General features: G+C 36.2%; 1 protein-coding gene across 7 annotated transcripts in view; it reads right to left on the bottom strand.

Annotated features, from left to right (window-relative positions):
* Positions 1-18,126, bottom strand: part of ROBO1 (roundabout guidance receptor 1) — a 618,408-nt gene that overhangs the window by 67,060 nt on the left and 533,222 nt on the right. For all 7 annotated transcript variants that reach the window (XM_069870168.1, XM_069870199.1, XM_069870188.1 and 4 more), the window contains 3 exons: positions 17,021-17,141; positions 12,981-13,119; positions 11,222-11,349 (listed from right to left, as the gene is read on the bottom strand). In XM_069870168.1, the coding sequence (XP_069726269.1) occupies positions 11,222-11,349; positions 12,981-13,119; positions 17,021-17,141 (388 nt within the window). The remainder of the gene's footprint in view (positions 1-11,221; positions 11,350-12,980; positions 13,120-17,020; positions 17,142-18,126) is intronic.

The following is an 18,126-nucleotide window of genomic DNA, read 5'->3' as shown; positions in this document are numbered from 1 at the left end:
AGCCAGTTCTCCTCCAAACTGGGCAAGAACCATTCTTTCAGCCCTTTTCGCAAAATGTGTACATGAGACCACAACACACTGTACGTAATGCCTATGTGTCTAAATAACACATTTTGTAATTCTTCTCACAAAGGTGAATGCAAATGTTGATCTAGCGTTTCCCTGTAACTGATTGGTTTCCTTATGCTTAGAATTAAATATTACAGAGCCGTGTCTACTTCTTAGCCTGATATTGGGCGAGCTATGATAGTCAAGCACCCCATTTCTGAAAGCTGTGGTAGCAATTATCTGTCTCAAAAAGACTGAAATTATACAAATTTTCATTCATTCATACTAATAAGGTGCTTTTGAGATCCTGAGATTCAAAGTAGTGCTTAATTATTAAACAGCATTTTGTTCTGCATATTAAATACTAATTATTGTTCTCATTGTTACTATTTATGAATACCTCCCAGATGCTCCGAAGTTATCTTGTTATTCAACTGACACAAGCTGAACACTTTTGATTTAAGCTCAATGTATTTAATTTTTGATTATTTAAATAAATATCTTCATGCCTTCAAGGACTGCTTGACATCCTTATAGTACATAAAAATCACTAGAGAGGAAGCAAGGAAGTATAATTCTACACCAGAAAAATGAAACAATCCCAATATTCAGGGTAATAATTTAATACAGCCATCAAGCCCATATACCGTCTTTAGCCTCTATATAAATCCTTGGTCATGTGATTAATCTAGGAAATGGCAGTCACAATGTAATTTAGATTGCTTTCAATTATTTTTGTGATACATTAATCCCAGTTCAAGTGAAAAATATCAAAAGCTGAATGTGCCTGTAGAAACAAACTGGTAGGAGACAAGATGCGAGGATAGTCCGATGGCCTAGAAAAGACAGTGGACTTCAGGAGCAGGCATTTCTGATGTTGCTGGCCAGATAGAGACTAGACAGTGCTAGAGGAGAAACTCCGAAACTAGCAACAGAGACACTATAGAGAAAGCTACGTTATCTGTGATGGAGCATTGCAGTTCTACATAATGGCTTAAACTCAGCTGCTTATAATCTGTGTATTAAATGAGTGGGTGAGAAACTCACTGTTCATAATGTCTGTCTGAAATGAATGGCTACAGAAAATTTGGATACTAGAGTAATGTGCAGAGGAAATGTGAGAGTCTGAGTATGTTTAACAAACTAGTCAAACTCTGCTCATACCTTAAAAAATTTAAAAAAAAATCTGAGTAACTGAATAATTTTACAACTCCTTCCCTAATTCCAAACAAAAACTCAGCTAAAAAGCTGCCAGCTTCTTCTGTTCATAAATATATTTTACGACTACGCTTGCTTAACTCTAAATCTAATCTACTATTTTTAAGTTCAAGTATCTGAGCAGGGACGACTGAATGCCTTTCTGCAACACGTCTACCAGAAATTTATGTCGGCGTAGCAAAAACCATTATTAAGGAAGACTTAAGACAACATGCCATGCTTCATTTCCCATCCAGTGATTTGTAGGCTATCTGTTCTTACCAAAGCAATCTGAAACACCCACTATCCTTTATATGCATATCTCTCTGCAGTCATTTGTGGAAAGTATCACCTTCTACAGAGGAATAAACAAAGGCCAAAATCTCTTGTTCTGAAAAAAATACAAATGCTGTCATTCAGCTGTCTCCTGGCTTTAACCTTTGAAAAACATGGGAAAATAATACCAGGTACATTACAAAGGAATTGGGAATGGATCACTTTTCATCCTCATCGGTCTCTCTGTTTTCAGCTGTCATTTTTTGAGGTCTGGATGCTTGTGTAAATAATTCATATTTTCCCAGATTTTCTGCTAAAATTCATATCTACATAAGACCAGAGAGGGACACCCTTACTCACTGTAAATGCTTTCACAGTCCACAGTCCACAGTCATGAAGTGGGATATAGTGCAAAATAAACTTCTCGGGAGAAGTCTAACAGCCTGGCGCCAAGCATGCCACAGACACACAGCTGAGGCAAAATGCTTACATGAGATTTTTGATCTTTCAAATCAAAAGTGATGACTTGTAATTCCAAACCCCAGCAAGGGAGTGATTGTGGTTTATTACATTTAAGATGACTGGAAAAATTCTGATTTAGATTGCTGCTGATGCGTCAGATAAGCACTTCTTAAGTTTAAAGGAACAAGTGACTATGGCAAGAAAACAGAAATCTAATTGCAAAATAAACTGATTAATTGTTGTCTATAATGACATGGTAAGTAAAAGAATGAAATTAAGAAAGACGTTCACTGGGTACTAGGAAAAACACTTCTGATAGCAGCACCTTTAGAAGTAGAAGGAACCTAGAGATCTGTAACCATGTTTCAAATTCAGGCACAGAAAAGCTAATAAGGGAACAATCTCAGCATCAATTAGCTGCTGTGCTCCTTAACATACTTTCCAATTAGTTGTTTGTTTGTTTGTTTTTAATTTCTATTTCCTTTTTTTTTTTTTGCTTACAATTGACCCACATTGTCTCATCTTTAAGGAGTCTGAATAGTGAAGGCTTCTCATGTACTGGGCAGCAACTTAGAAACAGATGGGCTACACCTTGTGCCTTACATAAAACCGCTGCTCTTAGGTGGGCTGCAAGTTGCGCTTCTTACTGTGTGCTTACCTGGCTGCACTCTGAGCCAGCAGCCATGAGACAGCTGCAGTCTGGAAACCTGGTAGCCACATTACCATGACACTTACTCTGACTGTGCAGGGCAGAACATATTCTTCCATTTTCAGCACAGTGCACATGACTGCCAGGGTGGATTTAGCTTACACCTGTGACTTGATAACCAGAGAAAAAGGGCAGGTGCCCATGTTTACTTAGGAGAGCTAATGTGCTCTAGGAAAAAGTGGTCTAATGATGAAAGAGGGCAAGTATCACTCCATGGTGCTGCCACTACAAATAAAGCCTTGAAAATGCAATTGCATTTAGACCTGGTACATATAGCAAGGAGACACAGGAAAGACTATGGCTTTAGAAAATGTATCTAAAAATTACGATACAACACAGGCAGTATTCACATGAGATTTTTGATTTGCAACTGATTTTGTTGGTACTCACTACAAAATAAGAAAGTTTATAATCTCTCCTACAGATACCAATGAAGAATTCTATGATGAAAATAAAAAATGTGGAAATATATTTTGCAGTATGGTTTTAAAAGGCAGCACTTTAATACAGGTTAATACATGTAGTGCGCAGTTTAAAATGCTTATAAATCTTGTAGTCATTGCCTTGATGTGACAAGAGAAATCTGAAATATGGGAGACAGAAGACAGAGAGAGGGATTTAGGGTCTTTCAGAAGTTCCTCTCCTAGTATCCCCCACCCTTGCCCTGCGCTGGGTTCTCCTAAGCCATTCTATAAACCAAATACAATTTAGAGTGCACACATACGACAAATCTAATTTCATCTATTTAAAAACTAGAGTAATGCAGTAAACTGTGGAGTCCTGTTTCCCAGGCTTCTCCTTTTGGAGAGGAGTTGTCTTTCCCTGTGTTTAAAAACAACGGAGGCAATTTTGGGCACTGTTGTGATCTAAGTAGTCGCGCCTACAAATATTTAGACTAAAGCCTTTTAGAAGAGTGGAAAAAAAAAGATAGATTAATTTTAAACACGCTGTGCAGAAGCACAAAAAAATTATGATAGCTGGATGCTATTTGAAGAATTCTTAGGAGTTTCCAACTGCATTAATTGACTTATAGGAAAAGACAGTAGAGCTAAAAAGGAAATGAAGTGGGACTTTCCCCCCAGCTTTTTATGATAGCACAGTTTTCTTCTTGGAAAGAAGTACTTGAAATATATTGTAACTTTATAATAAGCTAAAGATATTTGTGAAAAGTGGCCAAAGCCACTTTTCAAGATTCACAAGATCAATGGATGCCAAACACACTAAAAATGGAAGGACAATAAATCTCTACAGTGCAGTAATGTTTGATCATTATGAAATGTTATTTCAAACGTGCAGTACTCAGTAAGGGATAGTGTCAACTGAAAAAGATACTATTTCAAAATAAATCTAGATTTCTTTTTATGGGGGCAACAAAACCTCCACATACAGACAATCCGAGTCCATATCTGGGACACTAATTCCTGAACTTACTTTTTAATGTTAACAGGAAAGCAAATGTGACATAATAAGACATTTTAATTACAGGTAGCAAAACCCTGAATATATAAGATCTCTATACAAAATGGAACTAGCCATCAGGTACTGGGAATTTTTACTGTGATGGAGGATGAAAAAGGAACCAGATGCTTAAGGGAAATAAACACAATGTGTAAAAATAAGATAAAATTAAAAATTTCAGGAAAAGTCAGCTGGATTTTTATACAGTGAAGTAGTGGTTCACCTCTGCCAAAAGATAATGCTGTCAAAAATTGCTGGTAGTCTGAACCAAAATCTAAGCCTAGACCAAAATCAATCTATGGATATTAGGAAACATGTTTTGAGTTGAAATCTTTAGTTAGGTTAGTTAGGCTCTTTGAGGAAAAAAGCCTGACAAGATATGAGCTCTCAAGAACTCTGAAGGAAGAGGTACAGAAAAGGCCATCAGACCTTGCTGGTGGAAGACTGGACCACAGCAGAACTCTCAGGTGACTACTTCTTCTGTACTCAGATCCAAATATCAATGTACTACCTTAACTGTGTCGAAAGAGAGAGCGGCTGCTTGATTTGAGGAGGTGCAAATCCTAACTGAGCTCTCATTATGTCACTGAAAGATACAAAGAGAACATAATCTCCTTCAAAGTTGTGTCTAGGAAGTATATGACATTCATGAGAATAAGACAAGCAACCTGATTGTCCATCCAGACATCTTTGGGTTTTTTGTTTCTCAATCCTATCATTCTACTCCATACTTGAAAGGAAAAAAAAAAAAAATCACCCCAAACTTTGGGAATTAATGCATGGTCATAGCAATAAGGGGAGCATGAGGATACCTCCTGCAGAAAACAATGGGAGCATAGTTGATATTTAGCAGGTTTTAAAAAGCAGCATTTTTTTCTTGCACTGGAAGATTCTCATACTGAGCCTAATAGATGATGTAGTTCATGTGTATAGGCTGCAAAGTATTTTATTACCAATTCCTGATTGTTATTCATCATGTAACAATAAAATATTTTAGTGTTCAAACAAAACATAGTCCTTAGTAACAAATAGTACTCAAACTAGTTTATCAAAATAATATTTGAACATCCTGCTATTATCAGTCAGTATTTTTTTTGCCAAGAATCAGTTCAAAGATGACTGAATTTAGTGATGCATGTAAACTGACAAAAAAATGAGAGTGCACTATAATTGTATAGTCCTTGTGAAAATTACTAACATGCAATAAACAAGGCAAAAATAAAATGTGTATTATCTTTTTATGGATGTTTAGCATAATTTAATAAAGTCTAAGTATATTTCAAAACGAACACGCAGCAGAAGTACTATTCAATGAACAACCAATGAAAATTATTATTCCTTGCAGTCTATTTGATTTTATACATAAAACAAAAAAATTGCAAACTCAACAACTTGTAGTAAAATTCTGCTTTGTCTACTCTAAAGTCATCATTAGCACAGCAGTGACAAAATAAAGCCTGCAACAGTGAAGCCTGACACAAAAACAATTGAGTTTTCCCCCTTGCTATGGGATTTAGTAATCTGAAGGCAGTAGAAAACAGTCTTCAGATTTCCTTTGCTACTTTTGCATTCTGAACATGCTACACAAATCTACTTTCAATTCTCAGCAGTGAGTGATTAAAAGGTAGACTTGTTAAGAACTTTACAGTAACTAAAACCCTTTCAGCAGCAGAAAGCCTCTAGTTTCAACTTATTTTTATAATAATGTTTCTCCAAATTATTTGGACTCCACTTCTACTAGCTTAGAAACATCTGTCTCAAGGCCTTGCTTCAAAGTACTAAATTTCCGAAAGAGGTCCTAAAAGTTTTTAAGCGTTATTTCCCAGTAAGCAATTGCTGTCACTGTTGTGAGACTCTATGCAAAAAAATAAAAATGCATTTAAAAAACTTAAAAACTATAGAAGCAGCTATTTATTAGAATGTTACACAGATCTGAAACATCTATAAATCACTGGTTATTTTAAAAAATGCTGAAATTCCTTCTTTTACCTGTATTTTAGAAATGCTTCAGGAATCTCAGTTCATCACTTGCATGAGTAGAACAAGCACCTTCAGGGCACTAATTTATTCTTCAGATAGTTTCCTCAGTTTCTTCTGATTAACTTTTAAGATTTATATCCATACACCAGAAATAGGTGACCGTCAACGTCCTCAGATCTCCGATAGAAATCTGAAGTGCTGTCATAGTTTACAGCAGTCATTACGGCGGAAAGGGTTGTCTCTTAAGCTATACAAATCACAAGAGATGGTTTCCCTCATTCATCCTGCCAAAAGTTTATTCATTAAAAAAATCTTCAAGTTCATAGGACAATCACAATTCTTCCATTGGACTCAAGACAGAATATGGCCTAAAATCAGTTCTTTCAAAAGGAGAAATACTAACTTAAAGAGAGACTATGTAGACAAGTTCAGATTTTAACCCAATTCATAGTTTTAAAATTCAAATGGTTAAATTCACCCATGATACTGTGAGGTGTTCACCGCCACACATAATAACTACCTGATAACCCAATAATATTTTTGTAATCCCATAGAAATCTAAATTTTGTCTTTGTTATTCTAATGTAGGTAGCTCAGATACCTATAAAGCTGTTACATTTACAGCCAACTTATAACATGTACCAGTGGCCTGACACAGTGGAAACGTTTATATGGTATCCGACAGATAAAAGAACAAATCCTATTCCTTTTCATTCCACATGGTATTCTCAGCCCTACTCAAAAGCCTTATCAAAAAGATGTCTTTTATGGCTTGCCCTGAAGCTACTTTGTACAAAGAGGGGATTGGAAGGAGGAGGAAATTCCAGACCTGAAGCATGTGCCACCTTTTCAGATTAAAATTCCTTGTCAGTTGACTACTACAGCCAAAAAACACTTATTGAAAATTCTGCTCACTACCCACCCTGCAGACAAGCTCCGATAAATCTAAAATTAATGACATTATAAGCTAAAAAGCCTTGACATGAAAGATCACCTCTGTAAAATATGAATTGGCCAGAGCAATTTCCATAGGAATTCTTCCTTTTTCCTGCCAAATTGATAACACTGAATATGTTAAGTGCCTTTAAGTGGCAAATTTAAGTTTTAGAGTTTAGCCACTGCTGCTGTATGTTTAGGTGAGTATTAGGCAGGACACTGTAACAAGTATCGTGAGCTCGAGCCACTACTTGATGAAGAGGTGTTAAGAAGAACTTAAGTTTGAGGACTGTTATTCACTACTAACCTGTCAGTAACGGACCAAAAGTCACCAACAGCCACAGTGCTGTCATTATTCTCGTGAAGACATCAAGTAAACTGATCTACTTGACCTGTTTGGTTTTTTTAACTCCCACTAAGTAGCAACTACACTGTCATTGTTATAATGGTTACTGGCCAACTGCATAGTAGGACTTCCACTGAAGCCATATTTCCACTTGTACCAGAGACTAATTTCATCATAAATTATAAACTGCTTATAAAATGACACATTAAAAATCCCTAATTAAATACTGAAAATGGGAGTGAAACAAATGGAAGTAGGGGAAAATACGTAAAACCTTTGGTTCTTAGATTTATTTAAAAGCACTTTTACGATTAAAAGTGAAATCTGCAGATTCTTGAAGAAGCCCTACTTCTATTTGCATTGATGGTAAGATTAATTCTCATAGAGTTCAAGTTCTGAGGCATGCATTTTTGGTAATTTTGTGTGTCTTAGCAACATGGGCTACAATTTTCTATACAATAATGAAATATTTAGTATTATAATTTCCACAGCACTGCTTTAAGGCACAAAGCTAAGCAAACCACATAACAGAAATCTCCACAAAAACATGAAAAGCATCTTGCATATATATTAAATGCATATGCAAAAATTATATCCATCTTGCTTAGTACTAGAGCAAGAGGGAAATCTACTGGTTCCAGAGATGTACTTTGGCCATTGTTTCCCTTCTTGGTAAAATATAATGCATTGTACTATTTGCTGCTTCCTGGCAGCTTGTATTGACTGAGGTATTTATTTAATAATTAATCATCTCCTGAATTAAATGCTTCCATGTGTATTTAGCAAGGTCTCTGGATGACTTACACATGCACTACACATGGCTGCAAAATGAAGACAGTGAACTTAGACACTTTGATTTTAGGAAAATGCAAACAACATCAGGATTACATTTTCTTAACTATTACATTTTCCAAGGAGAAAATAAGATAACTTGACAAACAGTTTCAAGGAACAACAGGAAAAAGACTAAGAGAAGGATTCAAATTTCTGTGTTAATACAGAACTCCAAAATTGGTTTAGGAATTAACTGAAATCACAATAAAAATAAAGCAACTGTACTTCACATAGAAAACACAATTCCCAAACTGAGGAGTCTGTATAAAGGAAAACAGTGATTCCAGTCATCAGAATCTGTGATGCTGATGCCATGATTAGGAAGAACATTAAAATAGAATTGATATTCCCTTCTCTCTTTTGCATTTTCTACAGTTAGCATTCTACTACATATAGTTGAACTATCTGAGTTGACAGCTCCTAGCTCATGGACACACACAAGGCCCATTTGCCTAGCTCCCTGAGACAGGGAGTTCTGCAGGGCTTGCACTGTGCACTCCAGTGTCTGCTAGATCAAGCAGGGTCAGAGCTGACCTGGAGATGACGACACTATCAGATCCAGGGCAGCTCTCTGCTGAGACACCAGGTTAGCTATTTGCTGTGTTTCACCAGCACATTTCTAACACCTAGGTATCTCAATTAGCACCAGTGTGGCACACTCCACCTTTTAATACCTTAGATAACCCTGTATAGCGCAGAACACACGCAGGTCAATGACCGTGCTTGAGGCCTGAGAAATGATGAGTATGGAAGAGGATACGTCCTCCTCTTAGCAGTGCTACCAACCCTAAAGCCCAAGCAGAGTCCCAGAGCACTGCCTACAGCCCTTTCTGCTGTGTGCCATGTTTATTCAGTGCAGCAGTTCCATTGTATGGACACTTGACAGATGATGACTGTCCCTTTCCTAACACAGGCACACATCTGCTGGGCTTAACATTAACAATTCTCATTTTTTTTCTTTGGCATATAGTCTGTTATGGAAACACCACAGCCTGTCGCTGAGATACTGAGGAGGAAAAAAACCAAAACCAATCACCCCCACCCCCACCAAAAAAAACCCCAACTCCCAGACAAACTCAAACTCCCTCTTTGTTCTCTGCTGAATTTAACAAGTCTGCACAATGGCAGCAGTAACTGTCCCTCTGTTTACAAATATGCAACTGAAATAACTCTATTTGGCATAGCAGAACACACATTTATTAAACCCTACAGTCAAGAGGGGAGGGGAAGAGAAAAGAAGGGAAAAGGAATCTTTTTTTCTTTTTTCCTTCTTCTGATACTGCTAGGTCTCCTGCATACTTGAATAAATGGATTTTGATCGTAATTTACTACATTACCAGTAACAAATTAGCCTTACACATTACAGTTTCTCACATTCATCTCTGCTACAAAGACATTATTACAGACAAATGGCCCAGGAGGTAATCCATTCACACTGGGAAACAAATTATCCCATAACAATATCCACAGAGCAAAGCTGTTACAATATAAATATCTACTGTGTAATACAAGTACCTAAAAAAAAAAAAAAGAAACTTGCTGAATGAAGACTGAATCAAGATTATGATCATGTTCTTTAAAAGTACCACTTTATTGTCAAATTTCAAAGATCTCACTCTACATCTCTAACATCTAGATACTTATGTCATTTTACATCTAAGTAGCATCCTTAAATTTAATGAGATTACAAGAATGTGTTTGTTTATTATTTTGAATAGGACTATGAAGGACTAGGGTTAACAATAGCTTATCATAGCTTATTTCCAGAAATGCAACTGCTCAATGAGTCATAAAGCAAATTTTCTTAATACTAACATTTTACAAAATTAACTGTTGATAGAAGACATATCTTCAAACAAAATCACCATTTAAAAATTAATTCAGTCTTTTTCTTTTGAATAATCTGTGATTACTGGTCATGTTTTATTCTCTTATTCTAAAACACTAAGCATAAGAGTTGGTTATTTTGCAAACATAAGGTATAAGTTTTGGTGTATAAACATAATGATGACTAATAAAACAGAACATCTCAAAAATATTGGTTTTATGAGAGCTTCAACCAAAGAATTCCTATTTTCTTAGCAGATACAGATGTTAGGGATACCAAACATTTCTGGTAGAAAAAGGAGAAAAGGTTAAGGAGAACTTTCCTGTTACTGTAAATGTGTATAAGTACAGGCTTGTTACCAAATAAAATACTTTTAAGCCCACACTTCCCCAAAACTCCATAATGACTAATTCTCAGTGAACAGAGAAAAGGACAGAAGGACCATCACTGCTTAGAAAAAAACATCAGGATGACATCATTGCCTGTCTGCTAGCCAGGAAAGGAAGAGGGGGATTATCTGAATAGTGAACATCTGGATTGTGTATATAAAGGCAATGAAGGATTTTTATACATACTAGTTCACTGAGTTCCACTGAATTTTTATCTTACAAAGGAACAGTAGGGCTAGGATACACTTTTTAAATGAAAAAGCAACAGGAATTCCAGTGGTCTGGGTTAGTGGATTAGAAGTTATACAGATTTATCATTCACTGCTTCTTTACTTTATTTAATTGAAAAAATCTGGCTGATACTTGAACTTAGAACTCTTTCTTTTCAAGTTAAAACAATGTAGTTTGATAATGCTGGTTTTCTTCTTTCTGTTAGGACTTCAGATACAAAGATTGTAAGTGACATGATTCTAATCAGACTGAAGTTCGAAACATATTTAGTTCCCCATCCCAGTAGCATAAAGACTCCTTACAAAAAAACTTACACGTGAAGTGCTTCAGTTTCCTAAGAATACAACTCAAACCAAATTTACATTTTCACATTTTTTACAACACAGTATAGAGTTCTTGCATAAAGTCACAAGTATTATAGTTGTGTAAATACTTAACTAGTCTGTGTATAGAACACTATAAGGTTGTTTTGTAAAAAAACCTAACTTTATTCTAGATTGAAGTACTGTGTAAAGAAACCTTCTTACCTTGAACTGTTAGAGTTGCTGACGCTTCAGCTTTTCCAACCATGTTTTCTGCAACACAAGTATATGAGCCCATGTCTCCTGCCATAACTTTCCGGATTTTCAAAGTATGATCATCACGGATTTCATACCTTTAAATGTACATATTAAGAAACAATGAATAGGACTAATAGAACTTTGCAATACTTCCGTTAAGGGTAAAAACATGGTGGGTTTGCTTTCAAATATTTTTATTCCTACATTTTCCTTACAAATAAAAATATGTATAAATCCTTATAAACTGATAATGTAAAAATAATGTTTTAAGAGCACAATATTTGAAAACCTTGTCCTGATTTCATTTGCAATGTAAGCCAGTTTTACTGATATCAATGGACTTTCACTGGTGTAACACAACCATAAAGCTCTAACGCAGAAGGTTTTAATAGTTAGAACTCTCTTAAGTACATGTAACAGTAGTTATTATTCTCCCTCTTTTCTTACTATCTGAAAGAAGGATTTTTAAAATATAATTGAAACAAAAATATCGTTCTTAAGAATATCACAATTGCTGGAAAGCATAGATAAATCACAATTAATTCAATAATTATTTGAAGAACAATGTGGCCTTTTACCATCTTGTCTCCTTTTATGACCTTTTTTCTCTTCTTTGCATAATGCAGTCAATGTGTTTCTCTTTATGGGAAGTAGACACTTATCTGAAAAATGCTATAGTTATTACTAGAGCTATAGACTAGATTAACAGGAAGCCAGATTTGGAGCCAAGTGTTACAGTGCTGCTTCTTCCAATTTCCTTCCCTAATAGGCTTTTAACCAATGATTGGGACTTCAAAGTAAATAAATAAATAATTTATCTATCTATCACAGAATACATTTCTTTTTAATAAGGTGTTTTACTTTTTGGCCTGAATTAGAGCAATAACAGGAAAAAAAAATATTTGGAAACTTAGCAAAAAACCCCCGTCTGTAACCAAGGCAGCTTTTCACATTACCAGACCAAATTTTATATCACTTGCAATTCAAATATATACTTCTTGATGTTGTAACCTAATTTACTATTTGCTACACATTCTCCAAAACTTTTTGTAATTACAAAAGACTCTTTGGGTGAAAAATTAATCTGTATCAGATATTACTGACAGAATTTCTTAATTCTGACAGGCTGAGAGAGTCTGGAGAAGAGAAGGCACCGAGGAGACCTTATAGCGACCTTCCAGTACCTGAAGGGAGCCTACAAGAGAGCTAGGGAGGGACTGTTTACAAAGGCTTGTAGCGATAGGATGGGGGGCAATGGGTATAAACTGGAGGGGGGAAGATTTAGACTAGACATAAGGAAGAACTTCTTCACTATGAGGATGGTGAGGCACTGGCACAGGTTGCCCAGGGAAGCTGTGGCTGCCCCATCCCTGGAAGTGTTCAGGGCCAGGTTGGATGGGGCCTTGGGCAGCCTGATCTAGTGGGAGGTGTCCCTGCCCGTGGCAGGGGGATTGGAACTAGATGATCTTTAAGGTCCCTTCCAACCCAAACTATTCTATGATTCTAATTTAGGTGTTTTTTTTAAGAAATTTGTCACGTGTTGTTACAACAAGAGCTTGAGGACAAGCTGTTTTTAAGTTTCAATATAAATTATAACTTCAAACAGAGCTCAATGATAAGCCAGGCCTTCTACATTCAAGTAAAAGAAATGCTAGCTGTTAAATGTTGAATGGCTGCATCACATACCAAACTACATGTCATAAAAAGGTAACTCCATGTACTGTACCTTGCTTTTGGTAATTCCCCATCATCTTTCCTCCATCTTACTGTAGGGACTGGGTCACCTCTTGCCTCACACTTAAACTCTGCACTATCATCCACAGTTACAGCCAAATTACTTGGTCTCTTCACAAAAGATGGTCTCTCTAAAAGGAAAGGGGAAAAAAAAAGAAAGGGATTAATCCAGCAGTTCTGCACCTGAATTGTGATTTCCCTTGAATTGTGGCTATTAGACAAAGGGAAGCAAGGTGACAAAACTGACGGAGGTGCCTCTGGTGCTGGTCCTCTCGCTGCCAGCCTCAGGCAGAAGAACCATAGCCCTGCAGATGTCTGGTACTGTGAACCTCAGCACAGGAGGAAGACACTTACAACAGTGGCTGAGGTTCTTGGCACAGATTACTTCCTTCTTACGGATGATTGTCACACCTAACACAGTTAAAGGAAAACACAACCCAACACAGAAAATCCAAGTACACTTTGATCCTCAGATAGAATCAGGCTTGCTGTAAGGACCCAGACAAATGACAACTCATCTGCCACAGTGCTTCAAAAAGACAGAAGGCACAAATCATTGTCTCACTGGAGGTTTTGACTCAATGGTGCCTCTAAATTCAAAGGCTAAGCAAGGTCCATCACAGTATCTCTGTGAGGTTGCATGCAGGTATCATCATCACCAGCTAGTGTTCAATGCAATCAGTTCCAGTGCTGTATTAGAAAGACAACACTTTCTTTCACTAGCACGCATCAAATGAAACAAGGCAAAAAAAACCATAATGTCCTCTCTATAATTTTTGTTTATAAAAATTGCTGTTATCCCTGACTTACATTATACGACATGGATGACCCAAGTCCTGGCTCACCAGGGTCAGATTCATAGCTGCATACTTTTTGTCAGGCTTTCTGGAACAAAATGGGATCGCAGTACAGGCTGAGCTATTCTGGCAACCCAGCTACTAACTGGAAATTACAGGAAAGGGATTGGCATACTTTTCTAATTGTAACAGGGTTAAAAGCTTTATAGTGCTTTTTAGTTTCATAGTTCCACACCAGGCTGCAGTGCAGTGAGGTTTGCATACACACAAGGAATAAATGTCCTTTTAACAATTTCTGAGATAGTCCATGATTACCTACCTAGAAAGGCAGCACTAGATGACAACGGGATGTCCATAAAAGAACAGGGAAGGTTTAACAGGAGAGTGCTTGGCAGGTTCCTTTGCCTAAGGCAGATGACTTTCTTGCCTATAAACCTGTGAAAGCTCTGAGGGAGTTGAGAAGACAGCTGCTTGTTTTGACTTGTAAGTACTAGAGATATAAATATAATCTTCCTGAAACTGTAAGTATCTGAAGCAATTGGCACAACTGGCACATGTGAATATCCAAAAATATGGCACAATTTTCTCATAGGAGTATAAATGACACCAGACAAAATGATAAAAACACAACTCCATATTCTTATTGTCTCACATTTGTGTTTGACAAAGGTGGTTCTAAATTACTTTGACTTCGCAGATAAAGGCATAGAGATTCAGTATTATAAAACTTTAGTGAATGGTTCAAAAAGGACTGAAGTGGAAATTTGAACTGGCCGAAACCCTATAAAAGAGCTTCCTTTATTATTGAGAATGTCCAGACCAACTGGACACTTGTGCTGTAGAAAACTTACTTTTGCTTCCAATGCTAGGCAACTAATGCTGGATGAAACACCAAGTTGATCTTTAAGCTGTCAGTTCTAGCCTGACTTCATATACAAAAAGTGGGAAATAAAACAGAGACCTACAGACACAAATTTAGTTGTGAATTACAAAAACACAATTACAGACATTCCCTCCTCCAGCCCCTTTTTTTGTAAGTGCAGTAAAAACACAATCTGAATGCAAGAAAAGAACATTCCAGATTAAACTTTAGAGTAACAATAGTTTGTGCAAGAATTTTCAGCTTAATGGCATAAGAGAAAAAGGAGTGATCTGGTAAGTTTGGGACTGCTACAGGACAGCAACAGCCACAAGAGGCACATTGTTCTTACCCAGATCAGTTTCCTAAAGGAAGAGTAATAGCCCGAGAGCTTTTGTCTGCCCATTCATAACACTCTTATTCAAATGTTTAAACAAATAAGGGAAATCAGCACTGATTTAAGTGTCTATCTTTGTCACAGGATTATTTGCTAAACACAAGGAAAGGATCACTTTGAAACATTCTAATATTACAGTTTCTGGCATGCAAACCACGCTCTGATCTAAAGCAGAGACCTAAAAGTTCAACTTCTAAATAACCAAACCCCATAAACATAAGATTTATGTTGTAAGATTTTAATTTATGGAGTCAGCATGTTTCTCATGCTTTTTCACACATATCTAAGGCCTGAGTTGAAAGAATAAGGTGAATAAAGATTTCTAGACACAGATTGAGAAGACATTTAAAACTTTACTATCCTGTCTGAAAAGAAAACCTCACTAGTTTTCCCAGGCTGAAAATCAGAAATATATTTGAAGGGAAAACAAGATGAAGAAAGAGACAAAGACAGATCTCTCTCTGCAATGCAACCTGCTTACTAGTGTTCAGCAAGAATAATATTTTCCAGCCTGGCTTCTGTAACAGTCCATACCCTGATTCGCTGGTTAGTAGTAGATGAATGATGAGCAGTTAACTGGGACAGTTAACTAGGAGCCCAGTGTCAGGACTTTACTCATGTAATTTTGACTTTCTTTCAGTTCTAGACTTTTCTTGGAAGGTTTAAAAATCTAAGAGACAATAAACTTCCTCCCCAAAATACTTCAGAGTTGTCTATAAATAAAAAAAGTTTTCTTTACAGAAAGGGTTTTTCTTTACAGAAAGGGTCATTGGGCACTGGAACAGGCTGCCCAGGGAGGTGGTTGAGTCACCTTCCCTGGAGGTGTTCAAGGCACGGGTGGATGAGGTGCTGAGGGATGTGGTTTAGTGTTTGATAGGAACGGTTGGACTTGATGATCCAGTGGGTCTCTTCCAACCTGGTTATTCTGTGATTCTATGATTCTGTGAAAAGTACACCCAAACAAAAACAGTATAGTAGATCATAGGAAGTCATAGATTACAAAAGGTTACACACTTTTTTGCTGGGAATTCAGTTTCAAAGGTTTTAAGATTCCATAAAAACTCTGAACATGACTTCAAGTTGCACAAGTCCTAATTCTAAGAAGTGGTTAAGTGAGACAAAAGTGCCAAATGCTGACAAGGCAGATCTTAAACCTGATTGACCAAAAAAACAATGAAACAAAAAGGCAAGGGCCAGGACTACTGCATCAGCACTGTGATGGAACAAACTGTGTTATGAACCAGGGTTTGGATGTTCTCATCCTGTGGTATCTATTCTAAAATACCTATATCTAAAATATCTATTCCTTCTACAGAAACAATTAAGCTATCTCACGCCTCCCATACTTCAAGGTAACAGGAGATACATTTGGAATGAAAAATACTAAAGTCGTATCTACAATAATCAGGAGGCAATGTCCCTATGCTGAAGGTATTCTGAGTTAAGAGTTACAGCTTCTTTTCTGCAATAGTAACAAAAAATGTAATTTTCAGCTAAGCTAGGTTATCTTAAATGACAATGTATTATTTTATGCTAGAGGAACTATCATTAGGATCACTTAAATAATTAGACCTGCTACATCTTTACAACACTCAGTATATACAACAATATATGAAAAGATAATTATTTAGAACAGAAATCTAGAATAATTCTGATTTTCTTCAATAAGAGGGAAGCATTGAGACTCTGCTTCTTAGTGATGTTAATTTTTGATTCGCTGCTATATTAAAATACTCTTCTAGTCAATGGACACTAGAATTATTTTCAATTCAAGAACTAAACAAGTGTATTCCAATAGCAAAAAACAGTCCAGGGTGGATTGCAAGGCCACTAACTGCCACCCATTCGGTAGAACACAACCATGACAAAAACATTTCAATGTAAATACTGAAAAGGAAACATATAAGAATGACTCTTAATAAAAGGGAAAACAAAAGTTGGATATTTTCATTAACACAATTAAAAGGAGGGGTTCTTACCTAAAACAGTGAGCTCTGCAACTTCACTTTCACGTTCTCCAACCATATTTGTTCCAACACAAACATATTTGCCAGCATCATTCTTTCTTGTGTATGTGATCATAAGCTTTCCTCCTCTGATCTAGGACAAAGCAAAGATAATAAGAAATATTTTAGTATGAACTAACAATTTAATATTTAATGACTTGAAAAAAGTTTTTGTTACAGATAATGAAAAAAAAAACCAAACAGTGATTTTCCAAAACATACAAAAAATGTGGAAAAAATATTACTATTAAACCTTATTTCTTCCTCTTATGCAAAAAGCTTGTCTTTAGTTTTACATCAGTATTTTAAAATCTCTCAGATTTGGACCCCTGTTACTCTGGGTTATTGCATAATGCAATACTAGCTGTTCAGCAGCCTGTTTAATGCTTGTTGGCCAGAAGTTTTACAATTCCTGCCTATGTACTACTGCAGTTTGACATAATCAGATGGAGAGTAAAAATTAGCACTAGACATAAATTCCGTTTGCACATCAAGTGCTGCAACCACTTATTCTTGACAAGAAATATGTGTATATTATCCTACCGTTGGTCACACTCATTATAATTAATTAATTTTGTATTTATTTTGGTTCTCATTTCTAAAGAAAGCAAAGAAAATGTTTCATTATTTAGTACTTCATCTTTAAATAAATAATTTTAAAGGCTGATAAGCAGCTGGCCAGAAGTTCTTAAATCTTTACTGAGAAATGACTAACATTATGCTCTTAATTCTGAATTGAGGTTTTAGGAGATGAAGGGATTCCAGTAAACCCAAACTGAGAAAAAAATGCTTCCCCTTTGCGATTCCAAATCTTATCATTTCATTTAAAAATATATATTAAAGGCAGATGAAAATATCTCATCTTCCTTTAAAAGTATTTATTCTCATATTTGACTGACAAAATGGTTGAATGAGTTCAAAGTTCACCAAAATGCAGCGAAATTTTTGTAGGTAGCTGAGTATGTACCATGTCTACTTTAGTATACAGAAATGTTACTTAATTACAATAATTATATTTTTAAGTTAACATATCCTTATGAGACCAATAACAGAAGAAAACCACTGCAGTCTGAGGCACG

Source organism: Phaenicophaeus curvirostris, chromosome 1 (genome assembly GCF_032191515.1).
Source record: "Phaenicophaeus curvirostris isolate KB17595 chromosome 1, BPBGC_Pcur_1.0, whole genome shotgun sequence".
NCBI classification, from domain to species: domain Eukaryota; kingdom Metazoa; phylum Chordata; class Aves; order Cuculiformes; family Cuculidae; genus Phaenicophaeus; species Phaenicophaeus curvirostris.
This window is presented reverse-complemented; position numbering and strand designations above follow the sequence as displayed.